The 23,373-nt window shown below is 41.5% G+C and overlaps 1 protein-coding gene across 4 annotated transcripts in view; it reads right to left on the bottom strand.

Annotated features, from left to right (window-relative positions):
• Window positions 1-10,876, bottom strand: part of DDI2 (DNA damage inducible 1 homolog 2) — a 40,992-nt gene extending 30,116 nt beyond the window's left edge. For 3 of the 4 annotated variants that reach the window (XM_049878000.1, XM_049878004.1, XM_049878005.1), the window contains exons 1-2: window positions 10,500-10,876; window positions 249-378 (exon numbers count right to left, since the gene is read on the bottom strand). In XM_049878000.1, the coding sequence (XP_049733957.1) occupies window positions 249-378; window positions 10,500-10,637 (268 nt within the window). In that variant the 5' untranslated portion in view covers window positions 10,638-10,876. The remainder of the gene's footprint in view (window positions 1-248; window positions 379-10,499) is intronic. The other variant, XM_049878002.1, reaches the window with a different exon arrangement.
• Window positions 10,877-23,373: the final 12,497 nt, after the last annotated feature.

The raw sequence follows: 23,373 nt of genomic DNA, 5'->3' as shown, positions 1-23,373 counted from the left end.
GCCAACCTTTCCGTTAGTAGCCTAGCACTTAACTGTTTACAGCACCAAGAGACTCCTGATGCTTGTGTTAAAACAAAACCAAACCCACTGCCATTGAGTCAATTCTGATTCATAGCAACCCTACAGGACAGAGAAGAACTACCCCATAGAGTTTCTAAGGAGCAGCTGGTGAATTCAAACTGCTGATCTTTTGGTCAGTAGCCAAGATCTTAACCACTGTGTCACTAAACCATTACGAGATCTCTTACTTGGGAATTGCACTGGAGGTCGAGGGTCTGCACTCTCCTTTTGTCGTAAAATCACAACGTCCCCATCTTTCAAGCCATAAGAAGCCAGTGATCTGTGGTTGTCTGTGAGAGGTCTTTCAGCGTAGACAATCTACGACAAGAAAAAGTCTTATAGCATAAAGCACAGAGAAAGAACATGGCATAAAAACAGAAAAACCATAGTCTTTCTCTTAGTCAGATAATATCACTCTCAGCTTAAAACCTTCCAATGGTTTCCCATCACACCCAAAGTCCTTCTCATCACCTACCAAAACCAAACAATTTGGCATCTAGCCTCCTCTGTGGCCTCATCTCATACCATGGTTGCTGTTCCTCAAATAACAAATACCAACCTCCTGCCTGGGGTGTTTCACTCGCTCTTCTCACCTAACATATGATATGTTTATTTGCTTATTTGTTTGTCTTTCTTACCCACTAGGATGTAAGCTACCTACCTGAGGACAAGGACTTTGTTTTGTTCATCACATTCTAAATATCTAGAACAGGGCCTGCTATATAACTAATGCCCAAATATTTGCTGAATTAAAGGATCAATGAATTTATGTAAGCAGCAAATACAATTCTAGGTTTAATTTTTTTTAGATTTTTATTGTGCTTTAAATGAAAGTTTACAAATCGTCAGTCTCTCATACAAAAATTTATATACACCTTGCCGTATACTCCTAATTGCTCTTCCCTAACAAGACACTCCGCTCCTTCCCTCCACTCTCTCTTTTTGTGTCCATTCCGCCAGCTTCTAACCCCCTCTGCCCTCTCATCTCCCCTCCAGCTAGGAGATGCCAACATAGTCTCAAGTGTCTGCTTGGTCCAAGAAGCTCATTCTTCACCAGCATTTTTTTCTATCCCATTGTCCAGTCCAATCCCTGTCTGAAGAGTTGGCCTTGGGAATGGTTCCTGTCCTGGGCTAACAGAAGGTGTGGTTTAATTTTGAGCAGGGAGAGAAATGGAAGTGATATGCTCTGGGTATGCTAACTATGGTAGTAGTAAATAATGTGTACACTTTTAAATGATGTTGCACACTGGCGGGTCTAAAAGGATCCCAAATACCACCTTCCTGCATTCTTCCTTCTTTTCTACCATCTCCAAAGTTTTATCATCTTTATGTTTACAAGCGGAGGAAGAAAGTGGAAAAAATTCAGAAAAGAATGATTAAACACAGAGGCTAAAACGATCAAGGATACACTACTAATAAAAACTCTTTTATAACGTATAGTCAAACATTGATGAAAAATCAGGAGTATAAAAGCAGATGAAATAATGTACTGTGGAAAGAGAAGAAACATATAAAACATACATACTATAATTTTACTATCAAAGAGCATAAAACCTACTCTGCATCCTCATGTACTCCAGAGGGGCATTCAGAACAAACCTCGCACTTTGAAAGGTCTTCTTCTTTACAATTTGCTTTTCGGTGTACAGAACACTGGGTCACATGCTAACTGAGGAACCTGAGTTCTGTCCTGGGTCTGCTGATAACTGATAATTCACTGACATGAGACCTGTCGCTCAGCTGGCCCAGGCCTCGCATTTCCCATTTGTCAAACAAGCAGGTGCGGCTCGATGATCACTACAGCTGTCCCCTCCAGTTCTTTCTGCTACACGACCCTACTACAATGTCTCCTAATGGATTCTCACAGCTCTCATAGCAAGGCTGCCTGGCACAGAACCTGAAGACCCAGCATTTAAACTGGAAAAGACGTGATTCAGAATTTGTGCTGACACGAGGAAGAGAACCAACAGGAATTTGAATTTAGTTCCCTTCCAAAATCGAATCCGCATGGAGAAGACAAAAAAACTGATTTGGAGAGCTTGTAGGTCCAATTTTACAAGTTCTTTGCATAACTAGAAAATATTAGTTTTCACCCTCAACCTGCAGAGTTAAAACATTAAAACAGACTGCAACTGTCACTCTATCACCCCATTCACACTCCTTTATTTAACCACACATCTCACAGTAAAACTACACCATAATCAACACAGATTTTTTGCAATGCGACCTGAGAGTCATATGATAACTTCAGGGGCTGCTTGGGGGTAAAAAACAAAACAAACAAAAAACACAACATAAATCTGAGTGACAAGTGTCACAGGTCAAGATGTGCAGTAAGAAAAAGGAGGCATGCCAAGAGAAACACCATGCAGGCAGGCTCTTACCAGGTGGCATCAACATTATGAAGCCACCATAATGAAGTCACCAGCGCTCCAAAGCCTCTTTAACGTTCCAGGTTCAGAAATTCAACTATCAGTATATTTAGAGATACATGATCAGCCTCCTAGGGCAAATGCAGGTTCTAATTGTACCTATAAGAGAATGTCTATTTATTTATGATGAGGAATCAAATTTGGGGGATTGGAATGCTCCTTTCCACAAGACCTCTGAATTCTCTCCATGTAGAAAACACTACATGAAAAGTCAAATTAAAATAGCAGCTACCATTAAGTGAGGAGCCATGGTGGCCAAGAGGTTAAGAGCTCAGCTGCTAACCAAAATGTCGGCAGTTCAAATCCACCAGCCGCTCCTTGGAAACCCTATGGGGCAGTTCTACTCTGTTTTATAGGGTTCCTATGAGTCTAAGTCAACTCGACGGCACACAACAACATTAAGTGAGCTCCTACTAAGAGCTAGCATCAAACTAGGTTCTCACACTCTCCCACTTAAATCCTTTCATGACCCTTGGGATAACAGGTGCCCACCCATTTTTTCCACCTCTCAGGTTTTTTGGGACTCTACTTTTCCTGCTGAAAGTATTTGTTGCCCTTTAGTGGGGACTTGTGTAACGGTGAAAGCGAAAGAAACGTTTGTTGAAGCAAAATAACTATGGTTACCGGGCAAAACCAGAGGTGCCCAATGTACCCAAACAGAAGGCATCCTGCTATAAAGCTTGCCGCCCATCAATCATGTATTTTCACATAATATTTCTCAAAATCCATACTAGCAACCAAAAATTTAAACACAATGACTCAGCATGCTTCCATTAATGAAAACACATGGTATCAACAAAAAATTCAATGTAGAGCCAAATGGACACGAAAAGAGACAGTGGAGGGAAGGAGTGTGCTGTCTCATTAGGGGGAGAGCAATTAGGAATATATAGCAAGGTGTTTATAAATTTTTGTATTAGAGTCCGAATTGATTTGTAAACTTTCACTTAAAGCACAATAAAAATTCTAAAAAAAAAAATCAAAGTAGAATAGAGTCCTAATAGGGTTTTAATCCTCATATCCTCTTACTGAAGTCTCACAATTATTTGCCTCCTTTTATGGATAGGGAACTGAGATACAGCATTAAGTGACCCAAAACTGTACAGCTATTAAGAAGACAGCTGGGATCAAAATCACATCTGCCTCACTTTAAAGCCTATATTCTTTACAAATACAACTTCCCCAAACATAATCCGAAAGTGGCCTGCTGAATCAGCTGAGTGACTTTCAGTGACAGCTACTAAACCATCCATTGCCACTAAGTGATGTCCTTTGCTTAATGCATTCTTCACCCTGAACACAGAGGGGAACACAACCTACAACTTGCTCTGTGGACTCCCATTTTACAGATGCCATAGATCACTCCACCACTGTTCAGTTACAGTATTTCTTCATCAGACAATCTAATTTGAAAGCAAGACAGTGTGATCTAACAATAAAAATGTAAGATTCAGTTAATCACTAAGTCAAGCATGTATTTAAAACATGGAATACTGTTATCTGCCTCAACGTCCTAGAAATACTGGAGAACGTGGAAGAGAAGCAAACATTCTTCATACTGATAAAGCAGCAGGTATACTCTATTTTAGTTCAAGGACGCCAGTGAGATAAACAAAAGCTTGGCTGAAATTATAATTTCCATAAAGAAGTGATTTCTTTTTGTTAGAATAGGCTTAGAGTCTAGGAAAGACAACTACATGACAGTTTAAGTCCCAAAATAAATCTGTGTGATGATTTTCCAACTTAACATGAGTATCTGTTAACCAATGGCTTCCAATTTCTACCATTCAAAACAAGTTTTTCATAGAAGAGTCCTGATCAAAAGCGCGGGGGAATGTAGAACAGATTTTCTAATTCTCACGGATTCTGGACTTTTGGGAGCCATGGAGGGCGGATGAACCCCTAAAATTATTGCCCTGAGATAATTTTCCAACATTGAACCAAAAATATCCCTTGAACTCTTCTTAAAACCAAACAATAAACAATAGTTTAGCTTAAATACTAAAAAAGGTCTGCCTTGGGCATTTTGCTCTTTTAAGAACTATCTATATGGGATCAAATTGACAAAAGCAATTTGAATGATTAGATGGGAACCTTAAGGAGTAGTGAGTTTATGTTTAAGAGGGAGGAACAACTCAGAAAAAGAGGATGAGAATGGTTGAACTCAAAGGATGTAATCAACGTCACTAAATTGTACATGTACAAACTGTTGAACTGGTGTATGTTTTGCTGTGTATGGAAACCCTGGTGGCATAGTGGTTAAGTGCTACGGCTGCTAACCAAAAGGTCAGCAGTTCGAATCCACCAGGCGCTCCTTGGAAACTCTATGGGGCAGTTCTACTCTGTCCTGTAGGGTCGCTATGAGTCGGAATCGACTCGATGGCAGTGGGCTTGGATTTTTTTGGTTTTTTTTTGCTGTATATATTCTCGACTACAACACAATAAAATTAAAAAAAAAGTTTTGTAGATGACAACCCAGACAGAGGTGATGCTTTGCACCGTTCATGTTACTCAACTCAAAGGCTCCAAAGCTCAAAAGTTTTGCCACTATAAGAACTTGCAAAAGGGGAATTTATACAGCTAGAAGTCTTAGTCTGCAGAACTGGCACAACTGCTAGTGCTTACTGCAAAGGAGGCACCCTAGAGAATGAATTCTAATCTTAATCAACATTTTAAAATGGACTTATTAGTAAACCCCCAAAACCTTTAAACACAACGTCAAATGTGTTCTGGTCTCTGGATAAGAGTCTTCAATTGACAGAACTCGTAACAATGCATTTCTAGCACTAAGGACATAAACTGCATACAAAACCTTTGGAATCACACCCAGATGGCTGTCTATCTACCACTGAGTGCACACTATATGCCAAGCGCTCTACATATACTATTCCATGCAACAGTCAGGTTGACTTTTACAATCCTTCTGGAAAGGAATTTTGCCATATTTACTAAAGCCACCCACTGCCATCGAGTCGATCTGGACTCATAGCGACCATACAGGACAGAGGAGAATTGCCCCATAGGGTCTCCAAGGCTGTAAATCTTTAAGGAAGCAGATTGCCACATCTTTCTCCTGCAGGGCTGTTGGTGGGTTCAAATCACTGACCTATTGGTTAGCAGTCAAATGCTTAACCACTTCACCACGAGGTCCCCTTATTTACTAAAAAGTCTTTCAAAAAGCTTATACCTTTGCAGTGCAATGAATTGCTTTTATATGGTCTTTCTTGCCATGGTCTTGTGGGATGGGATTATGATTGGGTGGGATTATGCAAATAAGGTGCTTGTGGCCCACCAAGGGGATTAGACAGCTTACTGATAATGCAGATTAGGTACATGGAACCCCTGTGGAGGTGAGACCATGCGAATAAGGTATATGGAATCCTAACTAGGGGATGATCAATTCTGCCATCCCACTAGGCTTAAAAGAGAGCCAATCCTGGAGAAACAAGGGGACCTCACTACCATCAGGAAAGAGCCAGGAGTGCAGTATGTCCTCTGGACCTGGGGTCCCTGCACTGAGAACCTTCTAGACCCAGGAGACAGAGGGCTGTAACACCGAAGACGGCAGGAGACAGTGGGAAGCAGTAGCAGACAAACGGCGGTAGATGGTGCAGTGGGCTTCCCAGCCCATGGAGTGAGGTGGCTACAGTGTGTGTGCCAACCCACAGATCAAGAGAGCTGAGCGCCTTCGTGCTGAGGCTTACTGGCAGGGTGGGGTGCCTCTGGGCACTTACTGGCGGAGCTAAAGGGCTTTGTAACACTTGCCCAAGCAGGGTAGAGGCGAGGCTGAAAGGCCGAGGGCCAGAGAGAGGCCTGCCTTTGGGCACGGCTGAGAAGAAGCCGTCCTGATCAAAGAACCATATTCTGAGTAGTTCCTGATCTGGAATTGTAACCTGTTACACTTCCCTAATAAACCCCATAATCATGAGTATTGTCTGTGAGTTTTGTGTGGCCACTGCAACAAATTATCAAACTCAGCAGGGAAGTACACAGTGCTGTGGAAAGGACGGCTGGTGTCAGAATTGGTAAAAAGGTTGGCAGGTGGAGGTATGTGTGACTTCACAGGAATCAGCCTTGGCTGATGGTCATCTTGATTCTCTCCTTTTCCTTATGAAGTCAGAACGAGGAGGTTATACCACACCATTTTTACAAACTTCAACCTGGTAATTCATAGCTAAGAATCTATGCTGAGAAAAGAACAAGAAATGGGGAAAAAACCTTAAGTATAGGGATATGCACTGCAATGTTACTCATAACTGCTTCCAACTGTCCCCAATTAAATGCCCAGCAATAGGAAAATCATTAAATACAGTACATCTATATGATGGAATTTTATGTAACCATTAAAAATTATAAATGTGAAGAATTTGAAATATAATGGGAAAATGCTGACAATTTAGTGCTGACAGAGAAAGTACGATATGAAATTATTTATACAGTTCAAGCCCCATTATGTTTAAGAGACACATTAATTATATAAAGGCAAAAAAATAAAGTAAAAAGGAAATTGCTGTTATCTCTGGATTATAAGGCAATAAATTATTATGTTCTTTATACTTTCCTATGTGTTTCAAGTTTTCTATAATAAGCAGTATTTATCAGGTAAAACCAATTGCTAGAAAAGGACATCAATGTTGGTAAAGTAGATGGTCACTGAAAAAGAGGGAAACCCTCCATGTGATGGACTGACACAACAGCCAAAACAGACCAAGACGGTGCAGGACGAGGCAACATTTTGTTCTGTACATAAAGTTACCATGAGTCAGAGTCGACTCAAAGGTAACTCACAATATTGGGGGAAAAAAACACACTAAAATTACCTGTGAAAATAAACATGCCCGAAGGAGCTACTAACGAAAATTTCAGTTTCCACTGGTTTAGAATAATGTTTCACAAACTACAAATCATGCTGTGTGCAGAGCTGCATTTCCAGGTCATACTACTGAAATGACCTCCTATTATTTGGTACTTAGATATGCTTTTCCTTGAGTTCCTTACACATCCCACACACGTTTCACCACATGACACCTATAGAGATAAATTATTATGTGTTTCAAAAATATGAAGTCACTAATTGAAAGTGAAGCTAAGTTCTAATAACTGAAGTTCCCCCAGCCAAGTCCGCATCAAAGCGTCCAAAAGAGCCAGGACTGGCTTCCAAGCCCACACTTGTGTTAAGAGATGGAACGTGCCCAGCTTTAATCACATGTAGAAGGAGAGATGGTTTCTATTCTAAATTTGTTATCATGCTCCACATTGCATTATAACTGCTACAATCAGACTAAGCTGTTAAAAATTATCACCTTCTCCAAATGTATGCTTATGCACACTTGATGCTAATGTGAAAGGCTGAATTCTAAACCAGTGATCCCCGATGTGGGGCAGGCACACAAGATAATTCTTTAAGGGTGTGGGAAGAAAACAGAAAAGAGTTGAATTTTTATTTCCATGTATTTTATTTCATCCTTCATTAAGTTCTATTTTGTGCTTGTTTATAAAAATGTACAAAATGTATTAATTCATGTATATAATGTGACTCATGTATACAATATATTACATACATGATTTATGTACATACATATATACTGCGTAACACATTAGTTCCTAACAAGGATGCAGGTTCAAAAACATTTTACTGATAGAGACAAATGACTGAAAAACTTTGCAGACCACTGGTCTGGACATATAATGGCAGGAAAGAATAGCCAAGAACATAAAAAAAAATACATTTCCTTGAAGAAATGGAGTCAGAAATTGAAGGCAAAGGAATGAGAACAGAGAAGGTAAATATGAGAAGTCTGACCAGGAGCACCATGGGAGGGAGGAAGGGAAGATGAATAATGTGGGAGAACCCCGGGAGGTAAGAACAGCCAAGGAAGGAACTCAAGTAGGCAAAGATGTATGTGTGGGTAAAAAACTATAATGATGTTTATTATTACGATTTGACGAAAGGAAATGACTCAAGTGTCTAGGGTGGATCCTGTTCCCGTCTGATGGGCAAGCAAGGGAGAAAGCCAACCGACCACCAGACACCTTAAAATAGATACTGTTGTCACGTTACAATGGAGCCAACAGAACAAACTTGAAAAACAGGAGCTGTTTACGGCTATGTAATACAGGTTTAACACTACTGGGAGCCCAGGTTTCTATAAGCTAATATGGCTTGTGAAGGAAGTAAATGCCAAAACATTGACATAATGAATAAGGCAGAACTTGGAGTTGGCCTAATTGTTCAATTGTAAGGTCTTCGTAACCTCAGACCTGGTAGAGGACAGTGCCTGCCTCAGCCATACAAACTTTCAATCTGACACTTTTAAATTTACGTAAACAAAAAAATTATTTTACAACCATCTCAGAAAATGGAACAGAAACAATCTCAGTCTTCCTCCTTTCCCAAGCCCCAATGACAACAAAATCAATTGACATTTAAATTTACTTCCCCCAAACCCGCTGCGGTCAAGTAGAGTCTGACTTACAGAGACCCTAAAGGACAGAGTAGAACTGCCTGGTAGGGTTTCTAAGGAGCGGCTGGTGGATTCGAACTGTCAACCTTTTGGCTAGCAGTCAAGCTCTTAACCAATGCTCCACCAGGCTCCTTTATTTCCCCTACCAGTTGGTAATTACAATCAGGGTAATATAACACCTAGTGGGAAGAAAACAATTGAAAAAGCCACCTTCAACCATTAAGAGTTGATTTTTCCCTCCCTACTTCAACTGTCCTGTCCAAGTTCTCCACATGAGGGATTCATCGACAGGAACTGGTTCCTGAGTTTTTGTGGAGTAACTTTTTATAGAAGTCTCAAAAAAATCCTTTTTACCAATTTCTTTGTAGTTTTTGCCAGACTGTATTTGAACGACACTTTGTGCCCTGAAAGAAATTCTTTCTTGGTGTTCAGCTTTATGCCAAGGTTCTAAAGTTCACAGAGTGTAAAGCAATCATACTTCTAAACAAAATATTGACACATTTGTTTACCATTTTACAGGGCAGAACAAGCTGTAGTGGGGCAATGGTTTTTGGAACTATTTCATAACTGCAAGAGGGAACCAAGGTGTACATTCTGGGGTCTAGGAGGGCTTTGCTAATTTTCTTCAATGTTTAGACTATGTCTTCCAAGGCCCACTTATCAAATCAGATTTTAGTGTTTTAATGTGAAGGCCACAAACTTATTGTCACTAATCCTGCATTTTGAGAATAAGTTATTTAAAATGTTAAGAGGAGCTGAACTTCTTTCCAGCAGGGTAGGGAGATGAAAACCAAATCAAACTATGGAGAAAATACTCGATCATTTCAAGCAAATAACCTTATAAAGCACTGAGCTTTTAACTGATCAAAACTCTGAATTGATCTCAAAGTAAGAGCGATTTTGGCTTACCACCAGGGAAGAAACGAGAGAAACAAACAGCTTGACTTGAACCAGTAATTTTTTTTAAAGACTCGAACCAGAAACACATGTGGTAGGGACAAGAAACCAATTCTAAAGACCTCAAAAGCAGGTAGTCCAAGTCTCAAACTTTTTCCCCTACCTAAAGCGCAAATCTGTACATTTAAAGGTAAATTCCATACGTTTCGGCAGGAATCCTCTCCAAAACAGCAAAGCAGATGAACACATATCTCCCAAGCTAATCCAAGCTGGTATTTCTGGTTGGGGAATTAGGATGTTCGAGCCCTCGCAAACCCAGTGCTACTTCTTAGGTCCACGACACCCCAAACTCGGGGAGAAGGGGCAACAAGCCAGAAGGTGAGGAGGGCCGCCCAACAGTCCATGAGCCCCTCACGCTGTACGGGTACGGCCGGGTTCTCCGCGTCCTCCCCTCACACCCCACCCCATGCTCTAGGTGTGTGGGAGCAGCGACCGATCCCGGCTCCGTTCCGGATGAGGGGGCGGGTTGGGAATGGCCATCTCTGCGCCACCTACACCCCGGCCCCATTCTCCATCAGTAGCCAAGAGAGGACTTGCGGCTCCGAGGCGGGGAAAGCTCCGGAGGCCCGCTCGCTGCCCAGCGTACCTGGCTCTCGGCTGCGGGGATACCGGACTCAAGCTCGCACAGCGCGCGGAAGTTGTGCAGCTCGAAGTCGGCGTCGACCTGGAGGGAAAAGGTCACCTCGGAGAGGTCCCTCCGCACACAGTACACCGTGAGCAGCATGGCCCGGGCCCGACCCAGCTCGGCTCTGCCCGGCCTCGGCGCGGGGCGGAGAGGCTGTGGCGGCGGGGCCTGACTGGAGCTGCGGGGGAACGGCGCGAGCTGCTCGCCCGCCCGCTCGCTGGCTGATTCCCTCCTTCACACACACTCAGTGACTCACTCCCTCCCGCCCTCACTACCAAGCGCCGCCGCCGCCACCCGCCTGCCAGTCCGTCTGCCCGTCTGCCTCCTTGCCTCCCACCGCTGCCGCCAAGCGCCCGACGCCCCGCCCCGCCGCAGCGCAGCTGCCGTAAAGCCCGCCTCGTCCCCTCCGCCTTCGCGACGCAGTGGAGGGGCGGGGCCGAAAAGAGGAGGCGGGAAGATACCGGAGGATCGAAGTGGGAGTCCTGGGAAGAGTGGGAGGAAAGGAGGGAGAACAAGAACACGGAGAGAGAAGAAAAGGAATGTGGTGAAAGAAAAATCTATTCATTGATCCGTTTAATAACTGCTGGCACAGTGTCTAAGAACTTGGCTGCTAACCAAAAGGTGGGGAGTTAGAATCCACCAGCGCTCCTTGGAAACCCTGTGGGGCAGTTCTACTCTGTCCTACAGGGTCACTGTGAGTCGGAATCTACTCAGCCAGCAACGGGTTTGTGCAGGACTCCCACAATGTCATTTATCCATCAAACTGGCATTTAAATTAAGCGCCTCCTCTACCAAGGATCCTTGGTTGCTCGGTGGTTAAGCGGTTGGCTGCTAACGGAAAGGCGGGGGTTCCAACCCACCAGCAGCTGTACATGAGAAAGATGTGGCAGTCACCTTCATAAAGATTACAGCCTTGGAAACCCTGTGGGGGCAGTTCTGCTCTGTCCTATAGGGTCGCTATGAGTCTAAATTGACTCTACCATGTGCTAGGTGCGTGGTGGTGGTGGTGGGGTACAAAAAGGTATAAAAATACAGGTCCTTGGGGGCAGTTCTGCTCTTTCTTACAGAGTTGCTATAGGTCGGAATAGACTCTATGGCATGGACAGAAACGGGTAAGGTTGTGTCCTTAAGGAACGCTCAGTCTAGTATAGTTCTGAAGCATTTTTTGCTTGGTAGAAATTGAAGCTCAGAGATATTAACTCAATTTCTGTCAGGCTGATTTAGGTTTAGGACCAAAAATTACTCTGCCTAGCCTACAGTCTTGGCGATCCACTTCTGAAAAAATTGGCCAGTAAAAGCCTTATGGATAGCAGTGAAACATTGCCTGATACAGTGCCAGAAGATGAACCCCTCAGGTTGGAAGACACTCAGTATATGACTGGGGAAGAGCTGCCTCCTCAAAATAGAGTCGACCTTAATGACATGGATGGAGTAAAGCTTTCCGGACCTTTATTTGCTGATTTGGCAAGACTCAAAATAAGAAGAAACAGCTGCAAACATCCACTAATAATCAGAATGTGGAATTAAGAAACGCGAATCAAGGAAAATTGAAAGTTGTCAAAAATGAAATTGAATGCTTGAAGATCAATATCCTAGGCATTAGTGAACCGAACTGGACTGGTATTTGCCATTTTGAATTGAATAATCATATATGGTCTACGATGCCAGGAATCAAAAAGAAGAATGCCATTGCATTCGTCATCGAAAAGAACATTTTAAGATCTATCTTGAAATACAGTGCTGTCAGTGATAGGATAATATCCATACGACTACAAGGAAGACCAGTTAATACGACTAGTATTCAAATTTACACACCAACCACTAATGCCAAAGACGGAGAAACTGAAGATTTTTACCGATTTCTGCAGTCTGAAATTTGTCAAACATTCAATCAAGATGCATTGATAATTACTGGTGATTGGAATGAGAAAGTTGGAAGCAAAGAAGAAGGAAGAGTAGTTGAAAAATATGGCCTTGGTGATAGAAATGACCAGGGAGATTTCATGATAGACTTTTGCAAGACCAATGACTTATTCATTGGAAATATTGACTGCCAACTATACAAATGGACCTCACCAAATGGAATACGCAGGAATCAAATTGACTACACCTGTGGAAAGAGACAATGGAAAAGCTCAATATCATCAGTAAGATCAAGGCGACTGTGGAACAGATGATCAATTGCTCATACACAACACCCAGACGAAGCTGAAGAAAATTAGAACAAGTCCATGAGAGCCAAGAAACAACCTTGAGTATATCTGACATGAATTTAGAGACCATCTCAAGAATAGATTTGATGAGTTGTGAGATGACATGAAGGACATCATACATGAAGAAAGCAAAAGGTTATTAAAAAGACAGAAAAAAAAAGATGTCAGAAAAGACTTTGAAACTTGCTCTTGAATGTAGAGTAGTTAAAGCAAAAGGAAGAAAAGAAGTAAATGAGCTGAATGGAAGAGCTCAAAGGGCAGCTAAAGAAGATAAAGTATTTTAATGAAATGTGCAAAGATCTAAAATGCCATGTGTGTTCTTCTCTTCTGGGAGTTAGAAAACCAACAGAGAAGAACATACATGGCATTTCTCAAGCTGGAAGAACTGAAGAAAAATTCAAGCCTCAAGTTGCAGTATTGAAAGATTCTATGGGCAAAAAATTGAATGACACAGGAAGCATCAAAAGAAGATGGAAGGAATACACAGAGTCAGTGTACCAAAAAGAATTGGTCGACACTCAACCATTTCAGGAGGCAGCATATGATCAAGAACCAATGGTACTGAAGGAAGAAGACCAAGCTGCACTGAAGGCATCGTTGAGAAAAAAGGCTTCAGGAATTGACAGAATACCAACTGAGATGTTTCAGCAAACAAATGCAATGCTAGAAGCGCTCACTCATCTGTTCTAAGAAATTTGGAAGACAGCTACCTGGCCAACTTAGTGGAAGAGATCCATATATGTGCCTATTCCAAAGAAAGGTGATCCAACAAAGGTGGAAATTATTGCACAGTGTCATTAATATCACAGGATTATAATGAAAATAATTCAACAGCAGTTGCAGCAGTACACTGACAGGGAACTGCTAGAAATTCAAGCTAGATACAGAAGAGGATGTAGAATGAGGGATATCATTGCTGATGACAGATGCATCTTGGCTGAAAGCAGAAAATACCAGAAAGACGTTTACCTGTTTTTTTAACTATGCAAAGGCATTCAACTGTGTGGATCATAAATTATGGATAACATTTTGAAGAAAGGGAATTCCAGAACACTTAGTTGCAGTCATGTGGAACCAGTCATTCAAACACAACAAAGGGATACTGCATGGTTTAAAATTAGGACAGATGTGCATCAGGGTTGTATCCTTTCACCATATTTATTCAATCTGTACATTGCTGTTGTTGTTAGGTGCCGTCGAATCAGTTCTGACTCATAGTGATCCTGTATACCACAGAACAAAACACTGTCCCGTCCTGCACTATCCTTTTCATCGTTGTTATGCTTGAGCCCATTGTTGCAGCCACTGTGTCAATCCATCTCATTGAGGGTCTCCCTCTTTTCTGCTGACCCTGTACTTTACCAAGCATGATGTCCTTCTCCAGGTACTGATCCCTCCTGAAAACATGTCCAAACTATGTAAGATGCAGTCTTGCCATCCTTGCTTTTAATGTGCACTCTGATTGTACTTCTTCCAAGACAGACCGGCTTGTTCTTTTGGCAGTCTGTGGTATATTCAATACTCTTTGCCAACACCACAATTCAAAGCCATCGATTCTTCTTCGGTCTTCCTTATTCATTGTCCTGTCTTCACGTGCATATGATATGATTGAAAATATCATGGCTTGGGTCAGGCGCACCTTAGTCTTCAAGGTGACATTTTTGCTTTTCAACACTTTAAAGAGGTCCTTTGCACCAATTTGCCCAGTGGAATGCATCTTTTGATTTTTTGACTGCTGCTTCCATGGGTGTTGATTGTGGATCTAGCAGTTTACTTCTGAAAAGAATTAGCCAATGAAAATCTTATCAATAGCAGTGGAACTTTGTCTGATATATTGCCGGAAGATGAGCCCCCTAGATTGGAAGGCACTCAAAAAATAACAGAGGAAGAGATGCCTCCTCAAATTAGAGTCGACCTTAATAACGTGGATGGAGTAAGGCACTTGGGGACCTTCGTTTGCTGATGCGGCATGACTCAAAATGAGAAGAAAGAGCTGCAAATATCCATTAATAATCAGAACCTGGAATGTACGAAGTACAAATCTAGGAAAATCGGAATTCGTCAAAAATGAAATGGAATGCATAAACATCGATATCCTAGGCACTGGTGAGCTCAAATGGACTGGTACTGGCCATTTTGAATCAGACAATCATACAGTCTACTATGCTGGGAATGACAGCTTGAAGAGGAATGGTGTTGCATTCATTGCCAAAAAGAACATTTCAAGATATATCCTGAAGTACAGTGGTGTCAGTGGTAGGATAATATCCATGCATCCACAAGGAAGACTGGTTAATACGGCTATTATTCAAATTTACGCACCAACCACTAAGACCAAAAATGAAGAAATTTAAGATTTTTATCAGCTGCTGCAGTCTGAAATTGATCGAACATGCAATCAGGATGCATTGATAATTACTGGTGATTGGAAAGCAAAAGTTGGAAACAAAGAAGGATCAGCAGTTGGAGAATATGGCCTTAGTGATAGAAATGATGCCGGAGATCAAATGATAGAATTTTGCAAGACCAACGACCTCTTCCTTGCAAATACTAACATAAACAGTGACGATACACATGGACCTTGCCAGATGGAATACACAGGAATCAAATCGACTACATCTGTGGAAGGAGATGATGAAAAAGCTCAATATCATTAGAACAAGGCCAGCAGCCGACTGTGGAGCAGACCATCAATTGCTCATATGCAAGTTCAAGTTGAATCTGAAGAAAATCAGGGCAAGTCCACAAGAGCCAAAATACGACCTTGAGTATATTCCACCTGAATTTAGAGACCATCTCAAGAATAGATTTGACGGGTTGAACACTAATAACTGAAGACCTGACAAGTTGTGGAATGACATCAAGGACATTATACATGAAGAAAGCAAGAGGTCATTGAAAAGACAGGAAAGGAAGAAAAGACCAAGATGGATGTCAGAGCAGACTCTGAAGCTTGCTCTAGAACATCAAGCAGCTAAAGCAAAAGGAAGAAATGATGAATTAAAAGAACTGAACAGAAGATTTCAAAGGGTGACTTGAGAAGACAAGGTAAAGTATTATAAAGACATGTGCAAAGAGCTGGAAATAGAAAACCAAAAGGGAAGAACACGCTCAGTGTTTCTCAAGCTGAAAGAAATGAAGAAAAAATTCAAGCCTCGGGTTGCACCAATAGTGAAGGATTCTATAGGGAATATATTGAACAACACAGGAAGCATCAAAAGAAGATGAAAGGAGTACACACAGTCATTACACCAAAAAGAATTAGTCAACGTTCAGCCATTTCAAGAGGTACCATATGATCAGGAACTGAAGGAACAAGTCCAAGCTGCACTGAAGGCATTGGCAAAAAACAAGGCTCCAGGAATTGACGGAATATCAATTGATACGTTTCAACAAACAGAATGCTGCACTGGAAGTACTCACTCCTCTATGCCAAGAATCATGGAAGACACCTACCTGGCCAACCGACTGGAAGAGATCCATATTTATGCCTATTCCCAAGAAAGGTGATCCAACCATATGTGGAAATTACCGAAAAATATCATTAATATCACATGCAACCAAATTTCTGCTGAAGATCATTCAAAAGCGGCTGCAGCAGTGTATTGCCAGGGAACTGCCAGAAATTAAATCCCTGACAACTTCAATATTTTCTCCATTTATCATGACGTTGCTTATTGGCCCAGTTGTGAGGATTTTTGTTTTATGCTAAGGTGTAATCCGTACTGAAGGCTGTGTAATCTTTCGTCTTCATCAGTAAATGCTTCAAGTCCTCTTTACTTTCAGCAAGCAAGGTTGTGTCATCTGTATAACGCAGGTCGTTAATGAGTCTTCCTTCGATCCCGATGCCCTTTTCTTCTTCATATAGTCCAGTTTCACGGATCATTTGCTCAGCATACAGATTGAATAGGTATGGTGAAAGGATACAACCCTGGCGCACCTTTCCTGGCTTTAAACCAATCAGTATCCCCTTGTCTGCCCAAACAACTGCCTCTTGATCTATGTAAAGTATCCTCAGGAGCACAATTAAGTGTTCTGAATTCCCATTCTTTGCAATGTTATCCATAATTTGTTATGATCCACACAGTTGAACGCCTTTGCATAGTCAATAAAACACAGGTAAACATCCTTCTGGTGTTCTCTGCTTTCAGCCAGGATACATCTGACATCAGCAATGATATCCCTGGTTCCATGTCCTCTTCTGAATCTGGCCTGAATTTCTGGCAGTTCCCTGTCAATATACTGCTGCAGCCACTTTTGAATGATCTTCAGCAAAATTTTGGTTGCATGTGATATTAATGATATTTTTCGATAATTTCCACATGTGGTCAGATCACCTTTCTTGGAAATAGGTATAAATATGGGTCTGTTCCAGTCAGTTGGCCAGGAAGCTGTCTTCCATATTTCTTGGCATAGACAAGTAAGCACCTCTAGTGCTGCATCCGTTTGTTGAAACATCTCAATTGATATTCCATCAATTCCTGGAGCCTTGTTTTTTGCCAATGCCTTTTTTTTTCCAGAGCAGCTGGGACTTCTTCCTTCAATACCCTCAGTTCCTGATCATATGCTACCTCTTGAAATGGGTGAGCATCAACTAATTCTTTTTGGTATAATAACTCTGTATTCCTTCCATCTTCTTTTAATGCTTCCTGCGTTGTTTAGTATTTTCCCCATAGAATCCATCACTATTGCAAGTTGAGGCTTGAATTTTTTCTTCATTTCTTTCAGCCTGAGAAATGCCAAGCGTGTCCTTTCCTTTGGTGTTCCATCTACAGCTCTTTGCACATGTCATTATAATACTTTACCTTGTCTTCTCGAGCCACCCTTTGAAATCTTCTGTTCAGTTCTTTTAATTCATCATTTCTTCCTTTTGCTTTAGCTGCTCGACGTTCGTGAGCAAGTTTCAGTCTCCTCTGACATCCATCTTGGTCTTTTCTTTCTTTCCTGTCTTTTCAATGACCTCTTGCTTCTTCATGTATGATGTCCTTGATGTCATTCCACAACTCATCTGGTCTTCAGTCACTAGTGTTCAATGCGTCAAATCTGTTCTTGAGATGGTCTCTAAATTCAGGTCGGATATACTCAAGGTCATATTTCGGCTCTCACGGACTTGTTCTGATTGTCTTCAGATTCAACTTGAACTTGCATATGAGCAATTGATAGTCTGTTCCACAGTTGGCCGCTGGCCTTGTTCTGACCAATGATATTGAGCTTTTCCATCGTCTCTTTCCACAGAGGCAGTCAATCTGATTCCTGTGTGTTCCACCTGGTGAGGTCCACGTGTATAGCTGCAGTTTATGGAAAGAAGGTACATGCAATGAAGAAGTCGTTGGTCTTACAAAATTCTATCATTCGATCTCCGGCATTGTTTCTATCACCAAGGCCATAGTTTCCAACTACTGATCCTTCTTCGTTTCCAACTTTTGCATTCCAATCACCAGTGATTATCAATGCATCCTGATTGCATGTTCAATCAATTTCAGACTGCAGCAGCTGAAAAAAATCTTTTATTTCTGCATCTTTGGCCTTAGTGATTGGTTCGTAAATTTGAAGAATAGTCATATTAACTGGTCTTCCTTGTAGGGGTATAGATATTATCCTATCACTGACAGTGTTGTACTTCAGGATAGATCTTGAATTGTTGTTTTTGACGATGGATGCAACACCATTCCTCTTCAAGTTGTCATTCCCAGCATACTAGACTCTATGGTTGTCTGATTCAGAATGGCCGGTACCAGTCCATTTCAGCTCACTAATGCCTAGGATATCAATGTTTATGTGTTCCATTCTTTTTCTTTTTTTTTTTAATGATTTCCCATTTTCCTAGACTCACACTTCGTGCATTCCAGATTCCAATTATTAATGGATGTTTGCAGCTGTTTCTTCTCATTTTGAGTTGTACCACATCAGCAAATGAAGGTCTCAAAAGCTTTACTCCATCTACATCATTAAGATCAACTCTACTTTGAGGAGGCAGCTCATTCCCAGTCGTCTTTTGAGTGCCTTCCAACCTGGGGGCTCATCTTCCAGCACTATATCACACAATGTTCCGCTGCTATTCATAAGGTTTTCACTGGCTAATTCTTTTCAGAAGTAGACCTCCAGGTCCTTCTTCCTAGTCTGTCTTAGTCTGGAAGCTCAGCTGAAACCTGTCCTCCATGGGTGACCCTGCTGGTATTTTAATACCAGTGGCATAGCTTCCAGCATTACAGCAACACGCAAGCGCCCACAATACAACAAACTGACAGACACCTTAATGCTTAAGGCAGACCGTTTTTACTAGTTAAGCTAAACTATGGTTTTAAGCTGCCTTCAGGGGATATTTTTGTTTTAAGGTTTAAGGATTATTTTAGGGCAATAGTTTCAGGGGTTCACCCATCCTGTATGACTCCAAAATCTGTAGATGAAAATTTGAAATTCTGTTCTGCATTTTCCCACTCTTGATCAGGGTTCTTCTATGGAATCTTTGATTAAAATGTTCAGTAATGGTAGCCAGGCACCATCCAGTTCTTCTGGTCTCATTGCAAAGTAGGCAGTTGTTCATGGAGCTAATTAGTCCATACCCTCCTCCTATTCCTAACTCTCCTTCCTCTGTTGTATAGGTGAACAGAGACCAATTGTTGTGCCGTGGATGGCCAGTTTCAAGCTTTTCAGACTCCAGGCTCTAAGCAATGAACTAGGAGGTAGAAGAGAAGTGCTAAACACATTTTTAGGCCAATTAACTGGGATATCCCAAGAAACCATGACCCTAAACCTCCAAACCAAGGAACCAAATTCCAGGAGGTGTTTGGTTGTACATATCTGTATCACACAACTTTTGTGAATTCAACTTTTTAAAGGTGTACAACTTATTGACAGCAAATACAACGTGAATTTTCCATTACCGTGAATCCTCATTTCCCACCTCCCTCCCATCCCTGATAACCACTAATAAACTTTGGTCTCTATACATTTGCCTTTTTTTTTAAATATAAGTGAGATCATACAATATCTGTTCTTTTGCAATTAGCTTTCTACCAGCATAATGTCTTCAAGCTCCATCCGTAGCATATATCAAGAGTTCATTTCTCCCACTGGCTGAGTAGTATTTCATAGTACGTATGTGCCATATTTTGTTTATCCATCTACTGATGGGCATTTAGGTTGTTTCCATTTTTTGGCTATTGTGAATAGTGCTGCAATAAACATTGTTGTAAAAGTTTCTGTTTGTGTCTCTCCTTTCAAGTCCTTTGGGTATACATTAGGAGTCAAATTGCTGGGTCATATGGGTGGAAAGAAAATTTTCACCATAAAAATTTCTTTTCTTCCTGAATTTTGTTTTTTCGATCGCTATTCATGGCACCAAGAATTTGTAGTCACAAAGTGACCAGTCGAAAGGAAGTGGTATACCACACAGTCAGAAATCTGTGAGCATTTCTCCACACAATTTTCTCTTTTACCTTTAGACCCAGCCAATCAATCACAAAATCATTAAGGAAGAGCAATCTCTGCCTTCATTCCAATTTCTTTCTATCTATTTCCCATACGGGGAACTCCTTATGTTTTAATTCTTAGACTCAGGTGAAATATACTTCTTCTTAGGAGTATTTCTTCAGTAAGTATGAGTTTATTTTTCTTATTTTCCCTAATCCTACAATCTACTTTTCATTCATTCTCTTATCAATTTCTACTTTTTAAAATTTTTAAATTTTTATTGTACTTTAGATGAAGGTTTACAGTACAAACTAGTTTCTCATTAAAGAGTTAGTACACATGTTGTTTTATGGCATTGGTTAACAACCCCACAACATGTCAACACTCTCCCTTCTCAACCTTGGGTTCCCTATTACAAGTTTTCCTGTCCCCTCCTGCCTTCTAGTCCTTGCCCCAGGGCTGGTGCGCCCCTTTAGTCTCGTTTTGTTTTATGGGCCTGTCTAACCTTTGGCTGAAGGGTGAACCTCAGGAGTGACTTCATTACTGAGCTGAAAGGGTGTCTGGGGGCCATACTCTTGGGGTTTCTCCAGTCTCTGTCAGGCCAGCAAGTCTGGTCTTTATTTTTCAGTTAGAATTTTGTTCTACATTTTTCTCCAGCTCTGTCCAGGACACTCTATTGTGATCCCTGTCAGAGCAGTCTCAGTGGTGGTAGCCAGGCACCATCTAGTTGTACCAGGCTCAGTCTGGTGGAGGCCGTGGTAGATGTGGTCCATTAATCCTTTGGACTAATCTTTCCCTTGTATCTTTAGTTTTCTTCATTCTTCCTTGCTCCCGAAGGCATGAGACCAGTGGAGTATCCTAGAGGGCTGCTCACAGGCTTTTAAGACCCCACACAAATACTCACCAAAATAGCAATTTCTACTTTTTTTTTTATTAGTTTGTTTAAGGGGTGTTGACCGTCCCCCTCCAAAATACAAGCTCTATGGAGATTTGCCTGAGTCTGTTAAAGATTACGGCCTAGGCAACCCTTTGGGGAAGTTCTACTCTGTCACATAGGGTCACTATGAGTCTGAATCAACTCAAGGGCACACAACAACAACAGGGTACCTAATTATTTCTTGTGACAGAGTTGGTACTCTACATCATTGCTATTCAAAGGGTGCTGCGAAGAGCAGTAATATCTTTATCAAATGGAGTCTTGTTAGAACTGCAAGATATCAGACCCCACCCCAAATCTGCTGGATCAGAATCTGTATTTTTTGAAACTCTCTGGAAGATTCTTATGTACTTTAAAGTTTGTGAACATTTCTATAAGAACGTGGTAACTCAAAGAATGGATATCCTGCCAACTTATCGTCTTTATACCACCTACATGTACCCCATATCATTTCACTTCCTTTCTGTTTCAAAATCATTGTCCAACTCTAGGCTATCATAAGCCTCTTGCTGAAATTATTCATAAGAAGCTTCAGCCTTGACTTAATGCATTTACTGTAGCCTTTTCTAAAATCTTTTCGCACTACAGAACCTGGAATGTTCTATTTTAAATTGCAAATGTAATCTCCCATCCTTGCTTAACACCTGTCAGTGGCTTCCCAATCTTCATAGAGAAAAAACAGTCGTTAGCATGGCTGTAAATGCACTAATCCCACCACCCCTCCAGCCTGCCACCCACCACTCACCTTTGTTTTTTCTGCTTCAGCCACTGATTTCATCAGGTCATGGACAATACTGGTTTCTCTGCTGACCCAGGGATTCGCACACTGTTCTCCCTCCTGAAACACCCTTTGTCTAACCCACTCTAGTACGATCCATCTTGCCCAAACACATATATAGCTAAATTCTACCAAATCTTTGAATCTTAACTATCTTTGACTTTCATGCAGTCTAACCTGTCCCTCAGGTTAAAAAAAAAAAAAAAATTAATGTCCAAGTATTTCATAATTAATTTGAAAATGTCTTCCACACTAAAACCAAAACCAAACCCGTTGTCATCAAGTCAATACCAACTCATAACAGCCCTATAGGACAGAGTAGGGTTTCCAAAGCTATAATCTTTACAGAAGCAGACTGCACCATCTTTTTCCTGCTGAACGGCTGAAGGCTTTGAACTTTAGACCTTTAGGTTAGCAGTTGAGCACTTAACCACTGTGCCAGCAGGGCTTCTACGCATTGGACCATAAAATCTATGGGCAAGCACTATGTGCAGTTTGCTTGCTGTTCTTCCCTGTGTCCTGTCACACTGCTTGCTCATTGAGGGCTTTGCAAGAAAAAGTTAGTAAGCCTGGGTTGCTCATACTCTGCACACTCTCATGAGGGGCCTGTAGTCAGGACTGAAACTTGGCCGGTGCCTGAGAGGTAATTGACCCCTGAGCCTTTGGAATATTCTTCCCAATAAGAGCGTTTTTGTATGCCTGAGGCTTTGGGACATGCAATACTGGTCTGAGCAGACAGTATAACAATGTGATTTATGGTAGATGCCCATTTTTGTATGCCTGACTCCCTGGGTTATAGTGTACCAATGTGACCAGATAGTTTATAGAAGCAATGTGATTTCTGGTGAAGGCCTCTTTTTCATCTGTTGATAAACCCCATTGCTGTTGAGTCAATTCTGACTCATAACGACCTCGTAGGTCAGAGTAGAACTGCCCCATAGAGATTCCAAGGCTGTAAATCTTTTCAGAAGCAGACTGCCACACTTTTCTCCCATGGAGCAGCTAGCTGGTGGGAACTTTCGACCTTCTGGTAAGCAGCCCAGCACTTAACTGCAGCCACCAGGGCTCCTTCCTGTGATTAAGATAGATTCTATTTCTACACTGTGAACACTGGTAGCTATTTGGGTACTTAAAATGTGGCTATTGCCACTGAAGAGTTGAAATTACAATTCTAATGAATTTAAATAGCCACATATGGCTACTGATTAATGTATTGGATGACAGAGTTCTAGAGTATTCAACAAAGCCTAAGAATATGGAAAGGGGTGTTAAAGCTGCCTTCACCACAGACTTTCCTGAAATCTGCGTTTAAGCTTATATACTCATTTAAGAAACACCAAAGGAACCCTGGTGGTGCAGTGGTTAAGCACTCAGCTAGTAACCGAGAGGTCTGAGGTTGGAACCCACCAGCTCCTCGGGGGGGGGGGGAAAGATGTGGCAGTCTTCTTCCTAAAGATTACAGCCTTGGAAACCCTATGGGGCAGTTCTACTTTG

Source organism: Elephas maximus, chromosome 3 (assembly GCF_024166365.1).
Source record: "Elephas maximus indicus isolate mEleMax1 chromosome 3, mEleMax1 primary haplotype, whole genome shotgun sequence".
NCBI classification, from domain to species: domain Eukaryota; kingdom Metazoa; phylum Chordata; class Mammalia; order Proboscidea; family Elephantidae; genus Elephas; species Elephas maximus.
Note: the sequence above shows the minus strand (reverse complement) of the source record. Positions and strands in the feature narration are given on the sequence as shown.